Genomic DNA, 16,008 nt, shown 5'->3' on the forward strand with positions numbered 1-16,008 from the left:
AAAACTCCACACCCACACGATTAACTCTTAAAGGCAGTTTTAAAGGGCAAAGGAAAGGTTGGGAAGTGTGACCTGCCTAACCAAGCTCTGCGCAGCGGCGAGATTTTCAAAGAAAAGATCATAAATTGCTTATTTTTTTCAACTAGATTGGTCATCAAGATCACCTCCTTTGAAATTAGAATAACAGAGTTGGAAGGGAGCCTTGGAGGTCTTCTAGTCCAACCCCCTGCTCAGGCATTCCAGGCAAACGACTGTCCAATCTCTTCTTAAAAGCCTCCCGTGATGAAGCACCCACAACTTCTGGTGGCAAGCTGTTCCACTGGTTCATTTTTCTCACTGTCAGGAAATTTCTCCTTAATTCCAAGTTGCTTCTCTCCTTGGTTAGTTTCCATCCGTTGCTTCTTGTCCTGCCTTCTCTTTGGAAAATAAGTTGGACCCCCCCTCCTCTTTGTGGCAGCCCCTCAAATATTGGAACCCTGCTATCATGGTTCACCCCTAGTCCTTCTTTTTTTTATAGCATCTCTGAGCATGCACAGAGTAGATTTCTCTACTCTTGGGGAAGCACTTGTGTCTTAAATGATTTCAAAGGGATTATTTTTTAAAAAAAAAAGATTAACTTTTCCCAAGAGGTTGTTTTCCTTTTGGGAGACAAAACGAATTTTAAATTTCAACAGGAAGAGCATTTTATTAACATTATTCAGTGTTGCTGACATCTTTTCTCCGGGCTTCCCTTTAAAACAACCTGTCATCTCCCCCGGGGGGTGGGGGTGGAAATACATTTTGGGTGACATCACCCAACTTCAGAAAGGGGGAAAGGACACCCAAATGAAGATTAAAAACATTTACACACACACACACACACACACACACACACACAGAGCCCACGGTCTGTACCAGCATTTCTCAAACTTGGCAACTTTTAAGACTGGCGGACTTCAACTCCCAGAATTCCCCTAAAGCAGAGTCCTCAAACTTGGCAGCTTTAAGACTGGTGGACTTCAACTCCCAGAATCCTCCAGCCAGCATAGCTGGCTGGAGAATTCTGGGAGTTGAAGTCCACCAGTCTTAAAGCTGCCAAGTTTGAGGACCCCTGCCCTAAAGGAATCACTAAATAAAATGATTGTAAGTTGAAAGAACTATCTGTAACCCCCTTCAAGGGGTTGAGTTTGCTTCCCAATAATTCTGTTGTCACGTCAGAATTTTTTAACGTGGCAGGAGGGGAAAGAATAAGTTATTAAGTTTATATCCCTCCTGATACCCAATGATTCTAAAAACCGGAACCTCTAAACAGCACTTAATTTACAGTAATTAAAGCATCCTGGAAATGAGGAACTTTCTGACAATGAGAACAATCAACCCATGGAACAGAAGTTGCCTTCGGAAGTTTTGGGAGCTTCATCCCTGGAGGCTTTCAAGAAGAGACTGGACTGCCATTTGTCAGAAATGATGTAGGGCTTCCTGCTTGGGCGGGGGGTTGGACTAGATGACCTTCAAGGTCCCAACTCTTGTTAAATCTGTAAAACGCTCACATCCGAAACCAGGATCTTAATTGCCATCTGACAAGCGAAGGTTTTAAATAGGTAGACGCAAACATCCATCAGCAAGGACTTATTTGCCAAGACGCAGTTAATCTTCTCCCAAAGGGCTGGGCCAGTGAAAGGATAATAATAACTATTATTTTTGAGCCACAGGAAACAGAATAGAATAGAACAACAGAGTCGGAAGGGACCTTGGAGGTCTTCTAGTCCATCCCCCTGCTCTCAGGCAGGAAACCCTACACCATTTCAGACAAATGGTTGTCCAATCTCTTCTTAAAAGCTTCCAGTGTTGGGAGCAAATAAACCACAAGCTCTCCGAATTTCCAAAATAACCAAGCTGGGGGAGGGGGGATAAAAACCCTCCCTCCGAAGTAGGCAGCGCCCGTCAGGAATTGTGGGCTTCCTCGCAATGCTTCCTGGTGTCCCAGGGAAGGGTTTGCCGGGATCCCAAAACCGGATGAGCGATCCTAAGACAAAACACCTTTCTCTTTGGAGAAGCACACAGAGTCACCCCGTAATTATCTCTGCCCAAAAAAAAGGAAAGGAAAGGCGTAGAGAGGCATCTGCACAGGATATCCCATAATGATACCACTGCCCAAAAATGCCAAACAGGTATATGTCACCTTACACTCCCTTCCCCCTCTCCCCCCCCCATTTCTTTCTTTTCGGTAGAAAAAAGCATTTCGAATGGCCTTTCCTCCTTATTGGTTTTGCAAGGGGTTGATGATGGGGAATTGAAAGCATTATAGGAGAAAAGTCACCTGTTTGAATTCTTACAGGTGACCCTTCCTTCCTATTCTTCCTTCCTTCCTTCTTTCTCTACTCCTTCCTTTCTTTCTATTCTTTCTTCCTTCTCTCACCCTCTCTTCCTCATTTCTTTCTCTCCCTTCTCCTTCTTTCCCTGTCCTTTACTTTCCTATTCTTTCTTCTTTCTCCCACTCCCTCTATCTCTCTTCCTCCCTTTTTCCTTCCTCCCTTCTCCCTTTCTCTTCCTTCCTCCTTTTTTTTCTTGCTTCTCCTTTCTCTCCCTTTCCTTCCTTCCTTCCTTCGATCACTTTTTCTCTCAACCTCCCTTCCTCTCTTCCTTCTCCTTTCTCTCCTTCCTTACTTTCCTTCTGTCTTCCCTTTCCTTCCCTTCCTATCCTTTCTTCTCACACCTACACCCACTCCCTCTCTTCCTCTCTTCCTCCCTTCTTCCTTTTCCTTCCTTCCTTCCTAAACCAGACACTGAAGGCATGGAAAGTGAAACTCACAAAGCAAATTCCAATTCGGTGTAGTTTTAAGTTTATTTCGGAAGGGCAGGCTTTAAAAATTCTGCTTCTGATTTTGATAAGGCAGCCTGTACCACTAAATACATATATCCGGTTTTTTAAAACTATACAACGGGCTGGAATGCAAAACAAACAGATTAACATGTCCAATTGTTTTAATTAGCAATTCCAAGTTTCCTTACTGAATTAAATCCATCCAGCCTCAGGCACTTCCTAACAAAACACGGTGATGCAACTGGACCTCGCAGGAAATCACAAAAGAAAGTGCAAACTCTCGCAACTTGTACGACAACCAGCAGCAGAGTTGGCGCATCACGCCTAACCGTAAGCCATATAGTTTATAGACCACCACACCTGGGCTCTCGCTAAGGAGGGAACCAGATACCGAGGGCTCAGCAGGATGCGTGAGCTAGGCCAAAATAACTTTCTTTCCAGAAAAAGAAATTCCATACATAACACGAATGGTTATCCAATGCCAGCTTTTAAGAAAAATCAACAGCTCAGCTATGTAGACTTGCAACAATAGGAGAAGAGAATGTTCCAGGAATTAACTCCCTTGAAAAGGCTGCAAGGAAACAGAGACCTTAGATCAAGGGTCTGCAACCTTGGCAGCTTTAAGCTTGTCGGACTTCAACTCCCAGAATTCCAGCTTTGCTGGCTGGGGAATTCTGGGAGTTGAAGTCCGCCAGGCTTAAAGCTGCCAAGGTTGGAGACCCCTGTCTTCGATTAATGTCTAGAACAGTATTTGTCAACCTTGGCAATTTGAAGAGAGATGTGCGGGCTGGGGAATTCTGGGAGTTGAAGTCCACCTGTCTTTAAAAGTTGCCACAGTTGAAAAATACGGTCTTTTGAGTATTTTTTCTGAGAAAATACCATTCCACAATCCCATCCTCTCTCATAATGGTCCCCTACGGGATGTAATTTAGCTTCTGTGACCTGTTTTCCCATAAAGAAGAGATGGGGCGGATATCCTGAAGCTAAGGATTCGAATCTGGAACCCTTTTAGACACATTGCATTTCAACACCCGAGAAAGCATTCTGGAATTCTCTGCTAGGATGTGATGGGAAATGTGGGAGGGTCCTGCAGAAAATAGGGCATCATTTAATCATAGAAAAAAAAAACATTGGAAAGGATCTTTAGAGATCATCTGGTTCAGCCTGTTAGTTTAGGATACAAGGAGGGAGGAAAGGAAGGAATGGGAAGGGAGAGAAAGAAAGGGGGAAGGAAGGAAGGAGAAAGGGAGGGAGGGACGAAGAAGGGAGAAAGAAAGGGGGAAGGAAGGAAGGAGAAAGGGAGGGAGGGACGAAGAAGGGAGAAAGAAAGGGGGAAGGAAGGAAGGAAGAAGGGAGAGAAAGGAAGGGGAAAGGAAGGAAAGAGAAGGGAGAGAAAGAAAGGGGGAAGGAAGAAGGGAGAGAAAGAAAGGGGGAAGGAAGAAGGGAGAGAAAGAAAGGGGGAAGGAAGGGAGAGAAAGAAAGGGGGAAGGAAGAAAGGAGGAGAGAAAGAAAAGGGAAAGGAAAGAAGAACGGAGAGAAAGAAAGGGGGAAGGAAGAAAGGAAGACAGAAAGAAAGGGGAAAGGAAGGAAGAAAGGAAGAGAAAGAAAGGGGGAAGGAAGGAAGAAGGGAGAGAAAGAAAGGGGGAAGGATGAAAGGATAAAAGAAAGAAAGGGGGAAGGAAGGGAGGAAGAAGGGAGAGAAAGAAAGGGGGGAGGAAGGAAGAAGGGAGAGAAAGAAAGGGGGAAGGAAGAAAGGAGGACAGAAAGGGGAAAGGAAGGAAGAAAGAAAAAGGGGAAAGGAAGGAAGAAAGGAGGAGAGAAAGAAAGGGGAAGGAAGGAAGAGAAAGAAAGGGGGAAGGAAGGATGAAAGGAGAAGAGAAAGAAAGCGGGAAGGAAGGAAGGCCACCTGCAGGAATTCAAACAGGTGGCTTTAGACTATTCAGAAGCAGTCCCTTTTCCCCCCTTAATACCAAGCAAGTCCCAGAGTGTGGCTTGAGGATTTCTTACTACATGTGATGTAAGATAATTCTTCCTGAACTGAAGAAGCTTCTTGGATGAGAAGCGAAACGTCTTCAAGGAAAAACAAAGTCCAGCTGCCTTTTGAAAAAAGCACCTTTGGCATGCCAAGGAAGAGCACCCCAGCTCACCAAAGCTTCTACCTTTTAATAAAACACCTTCCTCTGAAAAAGTGATGGTAACCAGATTCCTCCCCTCGATTCCCACCCCCTTCCAAGGAGCCCTGGTTTAGACACCTAACAGTGGCCAGCTACTAAACCTGGATTAACGGAAGACAATTGCTGCTCCCCTGCAACCTGGATTTCCCACAATGCCCTTTACCCCATCGGCGCAACAAGCCCACCTAAGCAGGAGTTAGCAGGCGGTGTGAACCGGGAGCCTCCAGGGCCGCGTTGACCCACAAGGTCTGAATTCGAAAGCCGGAGCGAGCAACAGCCGGTGGGCTTAGTAAGGGCATCTTCTCCCCTTTGACAGATGCAAGAGGGAGCAGCTTAGCAACTACTTAGTCCAGGGGCTGAGAAACACAGGGGGGGGGCAAAGACCCCACAAGGCAGAAGGGTGCCAACCTCATCGCTGCCGGAGACACCATCCTAGGCCACACCGCATTACGAGGGGTGCCTGCCTCTTCTGTACGTGCGTGGAATAAATGCCGCTTGGGGAAGAATGAAAAGCTGGGCAAGATAGAAGGAACCCCTAACCGTTGAAGCTGGGGTGGGGGGAGAGAGGAGAGAAACATATAGGGTGGACTCTTTATGGTGTGTGGGTGTGGGGGGGATGTTTTAGAAATGAATGGATTTTGGGTGTACCATTGGGAGATTGTGGCTTGTAGGTGCCAGGAATCTGGTCTGAAATGAATGGATTTTAGGTGCCTCACTGGGAGATCATGGCTTGTAGGTGCCAGGAATCCAGTCTGAAATGAATGGATTTTAGGGGCTCAACTGGGAGATCATGGCTTGTTAAGTGCCAGGGTTCTGGTCTGAAATGGATTTTAGGTGCCCCACTGGGAGATTGTGGCTTGTTAAGTGCCAGGGATCCGGTCTGAAATGAATGGATTTTAGGGGCCCCACTGGGAGATCATGGCTTGTTAAATGCCAAGGATCTGGTCTGAAATGGATGTTAGATGCCTCATAGATCGTGGTTTGTAAGTGCCAGGGATCCAGCCTGAAATGAATGGATTTCAGGCACCCCACTGGGAGATCATGGCTTGTTAAATGCCAGGGATCCGGTCCGAAATGGATTTCAGGCGCCCCACTGGTAGATCGTGGCTTGTAGGTGCCAGGAATCCAGTCTGAAATGAATGGATTTTAGGTGTCCCGCTGAGAGATCGTGGCTTGTTAAAGTGCCAGGGATCCAGCCTGAAACGAACGGATTTCAGGCACCCCACTGGGAGATCATGGCTTGTTAAATGCCAAGGATCCGGTCTGAAATGAATGCTAGGTGCCTCGCTAGATCGTGGTTTGTAAGTGCCAGAGATCCAGTCTGAACTGAACGGATTTCAGGCACCCCACTGGGAGATGGTGGCTTGTTTAGATGCCAGGGCTCCAACCTCAGAGTCCCTTAACCACCATTATTTCTAAACCAACCAACTCCTTATTCAACACTGATCCAAATAGAAAACCAGAAGACTGGGGGGGCGGGGGGGGGGAGAGAAAACGGCGGATCCCCTTATCCATCCATCCTTCCTCCCGATCCTGGGCATTGCTGAAGCAAGATCTCCCCCCCCTCCTCCTCTTCCTCCTCCCCTTCCTCTTTTTTTTTTTGCTTTTTTTTTTTTTGCATAAGGCAGCCAAGCGGAGCAGGGAAGCAACTCCGCCGGCTCCTTCGGGGGGGAGGTGGGGCGGAGTGGTGGGGTAGGGGCAAAGGATCGCAAGAAGAAGAAGGAGGAGATCCCCACAGCCAGCTCTCCGCTCAACGAGAGAAGGGAGGGGCGGGAGAGGCGCGATCCCCACCCCTCCCCTCCCCCGTCCCTCAGTTTCGCCCGAAACTCCCCCTTTTCTCCTCCCTGCGGGGTCCGGGAGCTCGCTGCGGAGCGCCCCGTCCAGGTGAGAGCCGCGAAAGGGCGTCGCCTCCTTGGCCGCCGTTGCCTCGCTCCCTTTCCCTTCCCTTCCCTTCCCCGCCCCGAAGCCCGGCCGGCCAAGGGAAACAGGTTCTTGGGCCCTCGGCCATCTTGGCGGGGCAACGGAGGGCCGGAGAAGGCAACAACTTCGGCCGCCCATTGCGGAGGGGCAAGAGGGCAAAAGGCGCGCGGGGGGGAAAGAGAGCGCGGGCGAGAGAAAGAGCGCGCGAGAGAGACCACCGTCCGTCTCTCTGTCCGTCTGTGGGGCGGCTGAAGGAAGAAGACCCCCTAGACCGCCCCCCACCCCTCCAACCCAGCCCGCCCCCTCACTCACCGGAGAGGCAGCCCCAGAGGAGGCTCGCCCAAGCGCACGGCCGCCGCGCCGAGCCCATGGGGCGGAGGACGAGGAGGAGAGCGAGCAGTTGGGTCCTCCGCTGGCCGGTTGTGTGGGGAGGGGGGGCTCCGTCCGTCCGACCGACCGACTGACTGACGGACTGACCCACCGACGGACGCTGGGCTTGAGCCGCGACTTCGTCTCGGAGCCTCCGCTGCTGCTGCTTCCCCAGCTGGGCTGCTGCCTTCCACCTCCGCCGCCGCCTCCTTCTCCTTCTTCTTCTGCCGCGCTCCCCTCCGCCAGCAACTCCGGCCGCCCAGGGCGCCTCAGGCACCCCTCCGCCAAAGGGGGCGGGGCGGAGCAGCGGGCACGCCCACCCCCAGGTGCCACCTCCCACCCACCCCCTCTGGGGTATATATACCCTCCCCTCTTCCGCCCGGCGGCGCCAGTCCACCTGGGCAGCCCGAGAGGTGAGGTGGTCGGCCGGTGTGGAAAGGCGCCTCGATCCGCGGTGCTTTGGACTTGCCTTTCTCCAGGGGGGGTGGGGGTGGCAAGAACAATAGGACCTCGACTTATATACCTCCTTCTTTCTTTCTTTCTTTCTTTCTTTCTTTCTTTCTTTCTTTCTTTCTTTCTTTCTTTCTCTCTCTCTCTCTCTCTCTCTCTCTTTCTTTCTTTCTTTCTTTCTCTCTCTCTCTCTCTCTCTCTCTCTCTCTTTCTTTCTTTCTTTCTTTCTCTCTTTCTTTCTTTCTTTCTTTTATTTATATTTATTTATTTATTTATTTATTTATTGAATTTCTATACCGCCCTTCTCCCGAAGGACTCAGGGCGGTGAACAGATTAAGATTTCATATACATTTGATTTTTTTTTTTTAATAAAGCTTTAGAGGGCTTTACGGCGGGTTTTTTTTTTATTATTATTATTATTTTTAATTTGATTTATATGCCGCCCTTCTCCGGAGACTCAGGGCGGCTTACAGTTCGCTAAGCAATAGCCTTCATCCTTTTGTATATTTTATACAAAGTCAGCTTATTGCCCCCACAAACAGGGTCCTCATTTTACCCACCTTAGAAAGGATGGAAGGCTGAGTCGACCTTGAGCCTGGTGAGATTCGAACTGCCAAACTGCTGGCAGCCGGCAGTCAGGAGAAATAGCCTGTAGTACTGCATTCTAACCACTGTGCCACCTCGGTAGGTGGGTTAGCCTGGGGGGCAGGGCCGTTGCAGGGAAACGGAGGCTGCTGCCCCCCCTCCTCCGTGGTCACACCCTCCTTTCCTCCCCAGGTGTGCACACAGGTAAAATCACCTGCCCACAGGTGTTAATGTCCCTCTGCCCTCCCCCTCCCCACATTTGTCTAACTAGCCATCATTTGGGGGTCTCCTGGCCCCAGCTGCGTTTCTATAGAGGTTGGGGCAGAGATGGTTTCTTCCCTCCTCCCTCACCTCTTCGGTTGTATTAAACCATAGTTTGTGGAATAAAGGGGCCATTGGCTGAGTTTGCATGCTAAGCCACGATCAATCGTGGTTTATGGGCCAACGGAATGTGTTTGCACCAGTGAAAGGACATTATACAGATCAGCCTCGATTTACGACCCCTCATTTAGTGACCTTTGAAGCACAGCTGGCTGGGGAATTCTGGGAGTTGAAGTCCAGGACATCTTCAAGAGGCTAAATCTGAGGCACACGGTGCAAAACTTACCTGCCGTTCACCAAGGAACGTTTCCCAAGATTTATAGGCTCGGCAGCGTCTCCTGACAACGTTCTTACGGGATAAACCAAGTTGCCCTAGTTATATACTACGGAGAGTAGCATTTTCTAACCTCGTATTTCCCCGCAAGTAGAAAACTAGCAGAGCAAGGAAACTGGATGAAAGATCAGTGTTTTCCCTGATAAGCTAGATTTCGACACGGGGACTTATTTTCAACCCAGGGGAGTCTTCAGAAATGCTAGTGGGCGGGGAGAGGGATCTGCAGGTCATTTTCTCAGAGTATTAATTTTTATTTCCGGAATCTGAATAAAATCATTTTTTCCACCTCTTTTTTTTGATCACTCTGGAGAGATCTTGCTGGTTTTACAAGCATCCAGCGCCCCCTAGTGGTCTCTGCCTTCTCATGCATGCATAGATGCACAAGCTTGGAAAATAATTACATCCTCAATTATTTTTAGAATATTTTTAGAATCGCTTTCCTCCACCTGTTGCTCTTCAGAGGAGGGAGTTTCCCTGCAAACAGCAAAGGGAGGGGGGGGAGAAATAATGTGCTTTGTGTGTGTGTGTGTTTGTATTTGTGTGTGTGCTGTTGAGGTCATCCTCCAGGTGTTTTGCGAATCATATTTTTTATTTATATTTCATACTTCTAAACCGCCCATCTGCCTGAGCGATACAGGCTGTGGGTGGTGTACAATACAATCAATAAACATTCAAATTAAAATCAGAATAATTTAGGGGTGTTTTTTTTCTTGCAACTTCCACAATGATGTCATTGTGGTTTCTCCCTCTCTCTCCTCCCTTCCCTCCCTCCCTCCCTCTTTCTGTCTCTTCCCCCTCCCCAGCTTGTCTATTCCCCTGTTCCTCCTGATCACCCAGCCTCTCTCTCTCCCTCCCTCCCTCTCTCCCCCTCCCTCCCTCCCCCTCCCTCCCTCTCTCTCCCTCCCTCTCTCTCTCTCTCCTCCCATCTTGTCAATTCCCCTGTTCCTCCTGATCACCCAGCCTCCCTCCCTCCCTTTTTCTCTTCCCCTCCCTCCCCCCTCTCTCCCCCCCTCTCTCCCCCCCATCTTGTCATTTCCCCCTGCTCCTCCTGATCACTCAGCCCCATGGGAATGGGAATCTCTCAAAACAGGAGGCATCCACATGACTACTGTAGAATGAAGCTGGCTGGCATGTTTTGCGGGCAAGAGTCTCTCTATTCATGTGCAATTCGAAACCTCACATTCCTTTCACTTCCTCAAAACCGGCTGTTTTTCTCCCCCAATTTGGTTTCTTGAGGCTTAAGTCACCAGTTCCTTCCATTCGCCTGGCCTCCCCTCTCTAAAACCCTCTCCCTTAAAATTACAGGGGAAACCAGGGCTATCAGCTGAAGAAAGAGATCCTTTCACTTTTTCACTTTTCACTTATTATTTCTAGCCTGCCTTTATTTTTGTTAATAACTCTCAAACAGTGAACATGCCTAATACTCCTTCCTGTTTTCCCCATAACAACAACCCTGTGAGGTGGGTTGGGCTGAGAGAGGACTGGCTCAAAGTCACCCAATCGGTTTTCATGCACAAGGCGGGACTAGAACTTACTGACTGCTGATGATTGGCCCAAAGTCACCCAGTCAACTTTCATGCCTAAGGGAGGGCTAGAACTCACCGTCTCCTAGTGATTGGCTCACAGTCACCTAGCTGGCATTCATGCATAGGGTGGGACTACAACTCCTAAAGAGCCTCGGTGGTGCAGCGGACTAAAATGCTGTTAAGTACTAGCACTTAGCTGCCAGCTGCCTGCAATTAGTGCAAGTTCGAATCTCACCAGGCTCAAGGTTGACTCAGCCTTCCATCCTTTCGAGGTAGGTAAATTGAGGACCTGGATTGTGGGGGCAATAAACTGACTGTATAAAAAAAGAACACCGCTTAGGGGGGGCCAAAAGCCCTAATAAGCAGGTATATACAAAAAAGTATGTAGGCTATTGCTATAATGCATTGTAAGCCGCCATGAGTCTACGGAGAAGGGTGGCATATAAATTGGACTAATAATAATCTCACGCTCACCAGGTCCTTCGCCACTAGACCAAACTGGCTCTAATTTAATACTATAGGTAAAGTATCCAAACAGACACAAGTAGAAATTGGGAAATATTAAAGGAATAAAGCAGAAATGAGTAAACAGGAGTTCAAAAAAAAAAAAAAGTCAAGAAGCTTTTCTGATACATGATAAGTAAACAATTACGAATGATTAAATGCAACAGGTTGCTTTAAGCGTCTCAAATCCTCATTTAAGCTCCAAGCAAGGAAAAAAATCTCTACAAATGTGATCAAGGAAGTATAATCATCACATAAAATGATGGCCTAGGACCGTGATGGCGAACCTATGGCACAGGTGGCACCCGTAGCCATATCGGCGTGCATGCGAGCTCAGCTCCGGTGTGCATGTGCACGATGGCCAGCTGATATATGGGCCTTCTGGGCCCACCGGAAGTAGGGAAACAAGCTGTTTCCTGCCTCAGGAGGGACTCTGGGTGTGGTGGTGGGGAAGGCCCATTTTTCTCTCTCCCCAGGCTCCGGAGCCTTTCTAGGAGCCTGGGGAGGGCAAATACGGCCTCCCCCCCCAGGAGGCCCTCCGGATTCCAGTGGGACTGGAAGGCCCGTTTTTTGCTCTCCCCAGGCTCCAGAGCCATTCTAGGGACTTCTATCTGTATAAGCTATCATTGTGGGACTGGAAGTTTATTTATTTATTTATACAAGTCGTTTCCGGCCTCCGGAGGGCCTCCCGGTGGGGGGGGCTGTTTTTGCCCTCCCCAGGCTCCTAGAAAGGCTCTGGAGCCTGCGGAGAGAGAAAAACGGGCCCACCGGGCCATCACGTTCCAGGAGCAGGGGGGCATGTGGGGGTCGCCCTCCCCAGTTTGTCAATTCCCCTGTTCCCCCTGATCACTCAGCCTCTCTCTCTCCCTGCTACCAACCTGCCTTCCATTGAGGACCTTTATCCTGCTAGAGTCAAAAAGAGGGCTGTGAAAATATCTACAGACCCCTCGCATCCTGGACATAAATTGTCTCAACTCCTACCCTCAAAATGATGCTATAGAGCACTGCACACCAGAACAACTAGACACAAGGACAGTTTTCCCTGAATGCCATCACTCTGCTAAAGAGATAATTCCCTCAACACTGTCAAACTATTCACATTAGGCTGCATTAATATTGCTATTGGTCTTCTCATCATTCCTGTCTCCCATCTCCTCCCACTTGTGACTGCATGACTGTAACTTTGTTGCTTGTATCCTTACAATTTATATCAATTGTTTCCTGGTATGATTTGATTGCTTATTTGTACCCTATGACTATCATTAAGTATTGTGCCTTATGATTCTTGGCGAGTGTATCTTGTCTTTTTATGTACACCGAGAGCGTATGCATCAAAGACAAATTCCTTGTGTGTCCAATCACACTTGGCCAATAAAGAATTCTATTAAGAGTGTTAAGTGTGAACATTTTTCTGGGAAAGGGATGGAAATTCAGTTTGGGTGAAGAATTTCTCAATCCTTTGCAGTCTGCATTCCGACCACACGAGGGCGCAGTTGCTCTAAATATAAATGTTGCATATAAATTTTCCCTTCTGAATAGAATAGAATAGAATAGAATAGAATAGAATAGAACAGAACAGAACAGAACAGAATTCTTTATTGGCCAAGTGTGATTGGACGCACAACGAATTTGTCTTCGGTGCATACGCTCTCGGTGTACATAAATAAAAAATAAAATATATTCATCAAGAATCATAAGATTCAAAACTTAGTGATAGTCCTAGGTTACTAAATAAGCAATCAAATCATACTAGGAAACAATAAAAACAATATAAATCGTAGAGATACAAGCAACAAGGTTATAGTCATAAGCGGGAGGAGATAGGTAATAGGAAGGATGAGAAGAATAATAGTAATACAGTCTTAGTAAATAGTTTGATGGTGTTGAGGGAATTATTTGTTTAGCAGAGTGGTTGTTCTGGTGTACAGTGCTCTATAGCGTCATTTTGAGGGTAGGAGTTGAAACAGTTTATGCCCAGGATGCGAGGGGTCGAGATATTTTCCCAGCTCTCTTTTTGACTCCTGCAGTATACAGGTCCTCCATGGAAGGCAGGTTGGTAGCCATGGTTTTTTCTGCAGTTCTAATGATCCTCTGAAGTCTCTGTCTGTCTTGTTTGATTGGTAGTTTAGTGGCAGTTTAGTTGTCTTAGTGGTAGTGATAAGTCAATCGTAGGAGCTATATTTATATTAGTGTGCAGATAGTCCTCGACTTATGACCCCAATTGGGTGAAGGGTATCTGCTATAGATCAGCCCAGCTGGCTCCAAACGCCCCTCCTTGGGGCCATAGAAAGAGCATTGCAATGTTCTGATGCTTGCCTCCAGGGCTGTGTGCAATTGCTGGCTCAACGTTTATGGCTTTCTATCGGCTGGGGTCGCATAGACCTGTTTTGAAATCCAAACAGGCCCTTGTCCTAACCTTGTTAAGAGAAACCTTGAAAGTCTGCCTTTCCCCCTCCAGGCCCACCTGGGCTAAGGGAGTGTGTTGCATCCCTTTGGGGAACAGGTGGCCTTGAAGGTTATGCTTTTATTGCTTTCTCTCCCTGGATATCTATGGTTCTTTTCTATTGCTTAGATAGGTTCCAACTGTTTTTATTGCAGGATGGAGGGAGACAGAGAATGAACAAGAGAGAGAGAGAGAGAGAGAGTGAGAGAGAGAGAGAGAGAGAGTGAAAGGGGTGGGAAGGAGGGAGGGAGGAAGGAAGGAAGGAAAGAGAAATAGAGAGAGAGAAAGGAAGGAAAGAAAGAAAGAAAAAGGAGGGAAAGAAGGAGAGACAGACAAGAAAGGAAGAAAGAAAGAGAAAAAGGAGGGAGAGAAGGAAAGGAGAGAGATAAGAAAGAAAGGAGAGAGAGAAAGAAATAGAGAGACAGAGAGAAAGGAAGGAAAGAAAGAGAAAAAGGAAGAGAATGAAAGAAGGAGAGACAGATGAGAAAGGAAGAAAGAAAGAAAAAGTAGGGAGAAAAGGAAAGGAGAGACAGATAAGAAAGGAAGGAGAGAGAGAAAGAAATAGAGAGAAAGAGAGAAAGGAAGGAAAGAAAGAGAAAAAGGAAGAGAAGGAAAGAAGGAGGGACAGATGAGAAAGGAAGAAAGAAAGAAAAAGTAGGGAGAAAAGGAAAGGAGAGACAGATAAGAAAGGAAGGAGAGAGAGAAAGAAATAGAAAGAGAGAAAGGAAGGAAAGAAAGAGAAAAAGGGAGAAAAGGAAAGAAGGAGAGAGACAAGAAAAGAAGAAAGAGAAAAAGGGGGGAGAGAAGGAAAGGAGAGATAAGAAAGAAAGAAAGAAAGAAAAAAGGAAGGAGAAAAGGAAGGAGGGAGAGATAAGAAAGAGAAGGAAGGAAAGGAAGAAAAGAAAGAAAGAAAAGTGAGGGGAGGGGAGGGGAGGGAGAAAAAAAGAAGAAAAAGAAAAGAAAGAAAAGAAAAGATAAAAAGAAAAAGAGAGAAAGAAAAAGAAAAACAGGGAAAGAAAGAAAATAAAGAAAGGCAAAAGAGACATTCCTTTGATCACAGGAAGTTTAGTAACCTCATCCACTTTGCGTTTTCTCCCTCCGACCTTCGCCAACCACAGTCAACGTCAGTGAGAAACTGCCTTTCCGCAAAAGCCAAGACCAACTACTAGACAGTTACAACAAACCCACCTATTTCTTCCTCAATTCTCACCAGGCACCTGAAGGAGCCCCCGGCTTGCGCAAAGGGGTGAGAACTGAGCGCGAAAGAAAACTTCGCTTCTCAAATTTAAGAGACTCGACGGCAAATACCCAGCCAGTTATTTCGGACCCCTGTGTGAAATTTGGCGTCCTCTAGCTCAAGTGTTTCTCAAGCTTGGCCCCTTTAAGACCGGGGGACTTCAACTCCCAGAATTCCCCAGCCAGCCATGCTGGCTGGCTGGGGAATTCTGGGAGTTGAAGTCCCCCGGTCTTAAAGGGGCCAAGCTTGAGAAACACTGATCGATTTCTTCAGAATTGTACCGCTAACTTTGCACCAATGTCCAAAGTTTCGCCCGTCCCATTTTCCCACCACCCCGAAGCCAAATTCTTCTCAACTTTTCGGAGTGGGTGAGTTTTCCCCCTCACATCTGTAACTCTGTGCTTTCTGAGCATGGATTCCCAAAGAGCAGCAGGTGCAAAAGTGATGAAAACTCGTGGCTGGAATCCAGAGAGTCACTTTGGAGTAGACGAAATCCGGCGGGATTTGCTTCTCTCTCCCTGAAGAGACGTTCCGATATTTTTTTTTCCATCAACATATCACAGACTGTTCTGGAAAGGCTGCCCTGCTCACCGCGGGCTGTTCCCAAACCGGGATCCTCTCGAGAAGTCAAGAAAACAAGGAACATCAGCAATTCCGTGGGTCACACACGTCCAAACGAATAAACCAGGTTGTAGCTCGAGGTGAAAACCTGGTTTACCCAACAGGTTGGGGGCACCCAACATCTCATTGAAGGATTTTGGCCTAATCTGGAACGCTGTGTAACTGAAGAATCAATGCAAGGAATAAAAACAAATTACAGGCATTATAGAAAATTCCTTTTCTTTTCTTTTCTTTTTTCTTTCTTTCTTTCCTTCCTCGCTCCTTTTCTTCCTTCCTTCCTTCCTCCCTTCCTTCCTTCCTCCCTCCTTTCCTTCCTTCCTTCCTAACTTCCTCCCTCCCTCCCACCGTCCCTCCTTTCCTTCCTCCCTCACTCCTTTCTTTCCTTCCTTCCTTCCTAACTTCTTCCCTCCCTCCCTCCCTCCTTTCCTTCCTTCCTTCTTTCCTTCCATCTTTCTTTCTTTCCTCCCTCCTTTTCTTCCTTCCTTCCTTCCTTCCTTCCTTCCTTCCTTCCTTCCTTCCTTTCTTTTTAGTTTTGGGCCCTGCTTATCCGTACCAAACTCTTCTTCTTTTCAAGATTCAGAATGTTTTTGAACCCAGTTGTGATTTTGCAGGTAATTTTAGAAACCCCAGATGGAAAATGGCTTGCAACCCCCTCCCTGGCCTGCATAAAGTCTGTTTGTCTGTATTTTGCACTATCAGAAAAATGGAACACTTGGTCTCC

At 47.4% G+C, this 16,008-nt stretch overlaps 2 protein-coding genes across 3 annotated transcripts in view; one reads left to right on the forward strand and one right to left on the reverse strand.

The window, feature by feature from the left end:
* NECTIN2 (nectin cell adhesion molecule 2) overlaps nt 1-7,611 on the reverse strand; it is a 69,210-nt gene extending 61,599 nt beyond the window's left edge. Inside the window, exon 1 of one of the 2 annotated variants that reach the window (XM_034438032.3) lies at nt 7,210-7,566. In XM_034438032.3, the coding sequence (XP_034293923.2) occupies nt 7,210-7,267 (58 nt within the window). In that variant the 5' untranslated portion in view covers nt 7,268-7,566. Of the gene's footprint in view, nt 1-7,209 lie in introns of both variants that reach the window. The other variant, XM_034438033.3, reaches the window with a different exon arrangement.
* Nucleotides 6,811-16,008, forward strand: part of BCAM (basal cell adhesion molecule (Lutheran blood group)) — a 95,161-nt gene continuing 85,963 nt past the window's right edge. The window contains exon 1 of the mRNA XM_087876271.1: nt 6,811-6,861. The gene's annotated coding sequence lies outside the window, so the exon portion shown is untranslated. The remainder of the gene's footprint in view (nt 6,862-16,008) is intronic.

The sequence above is a fragment of the Pantherophis guttatus genome, chromosome 10, assembly GCF_059756535.1.
Source record: "Pantherophis guttatus breed Tessera chromosome 10, ASM5975653v1, whole genome shotgun sequence".
Taxonomy (NCBI): domain Eukaryota; kingdom Metazoa; phylum Chordata; class Lepidosauria; order Squamata; family Colubridae; genus Pantherophis; species Pantherophis guttatus.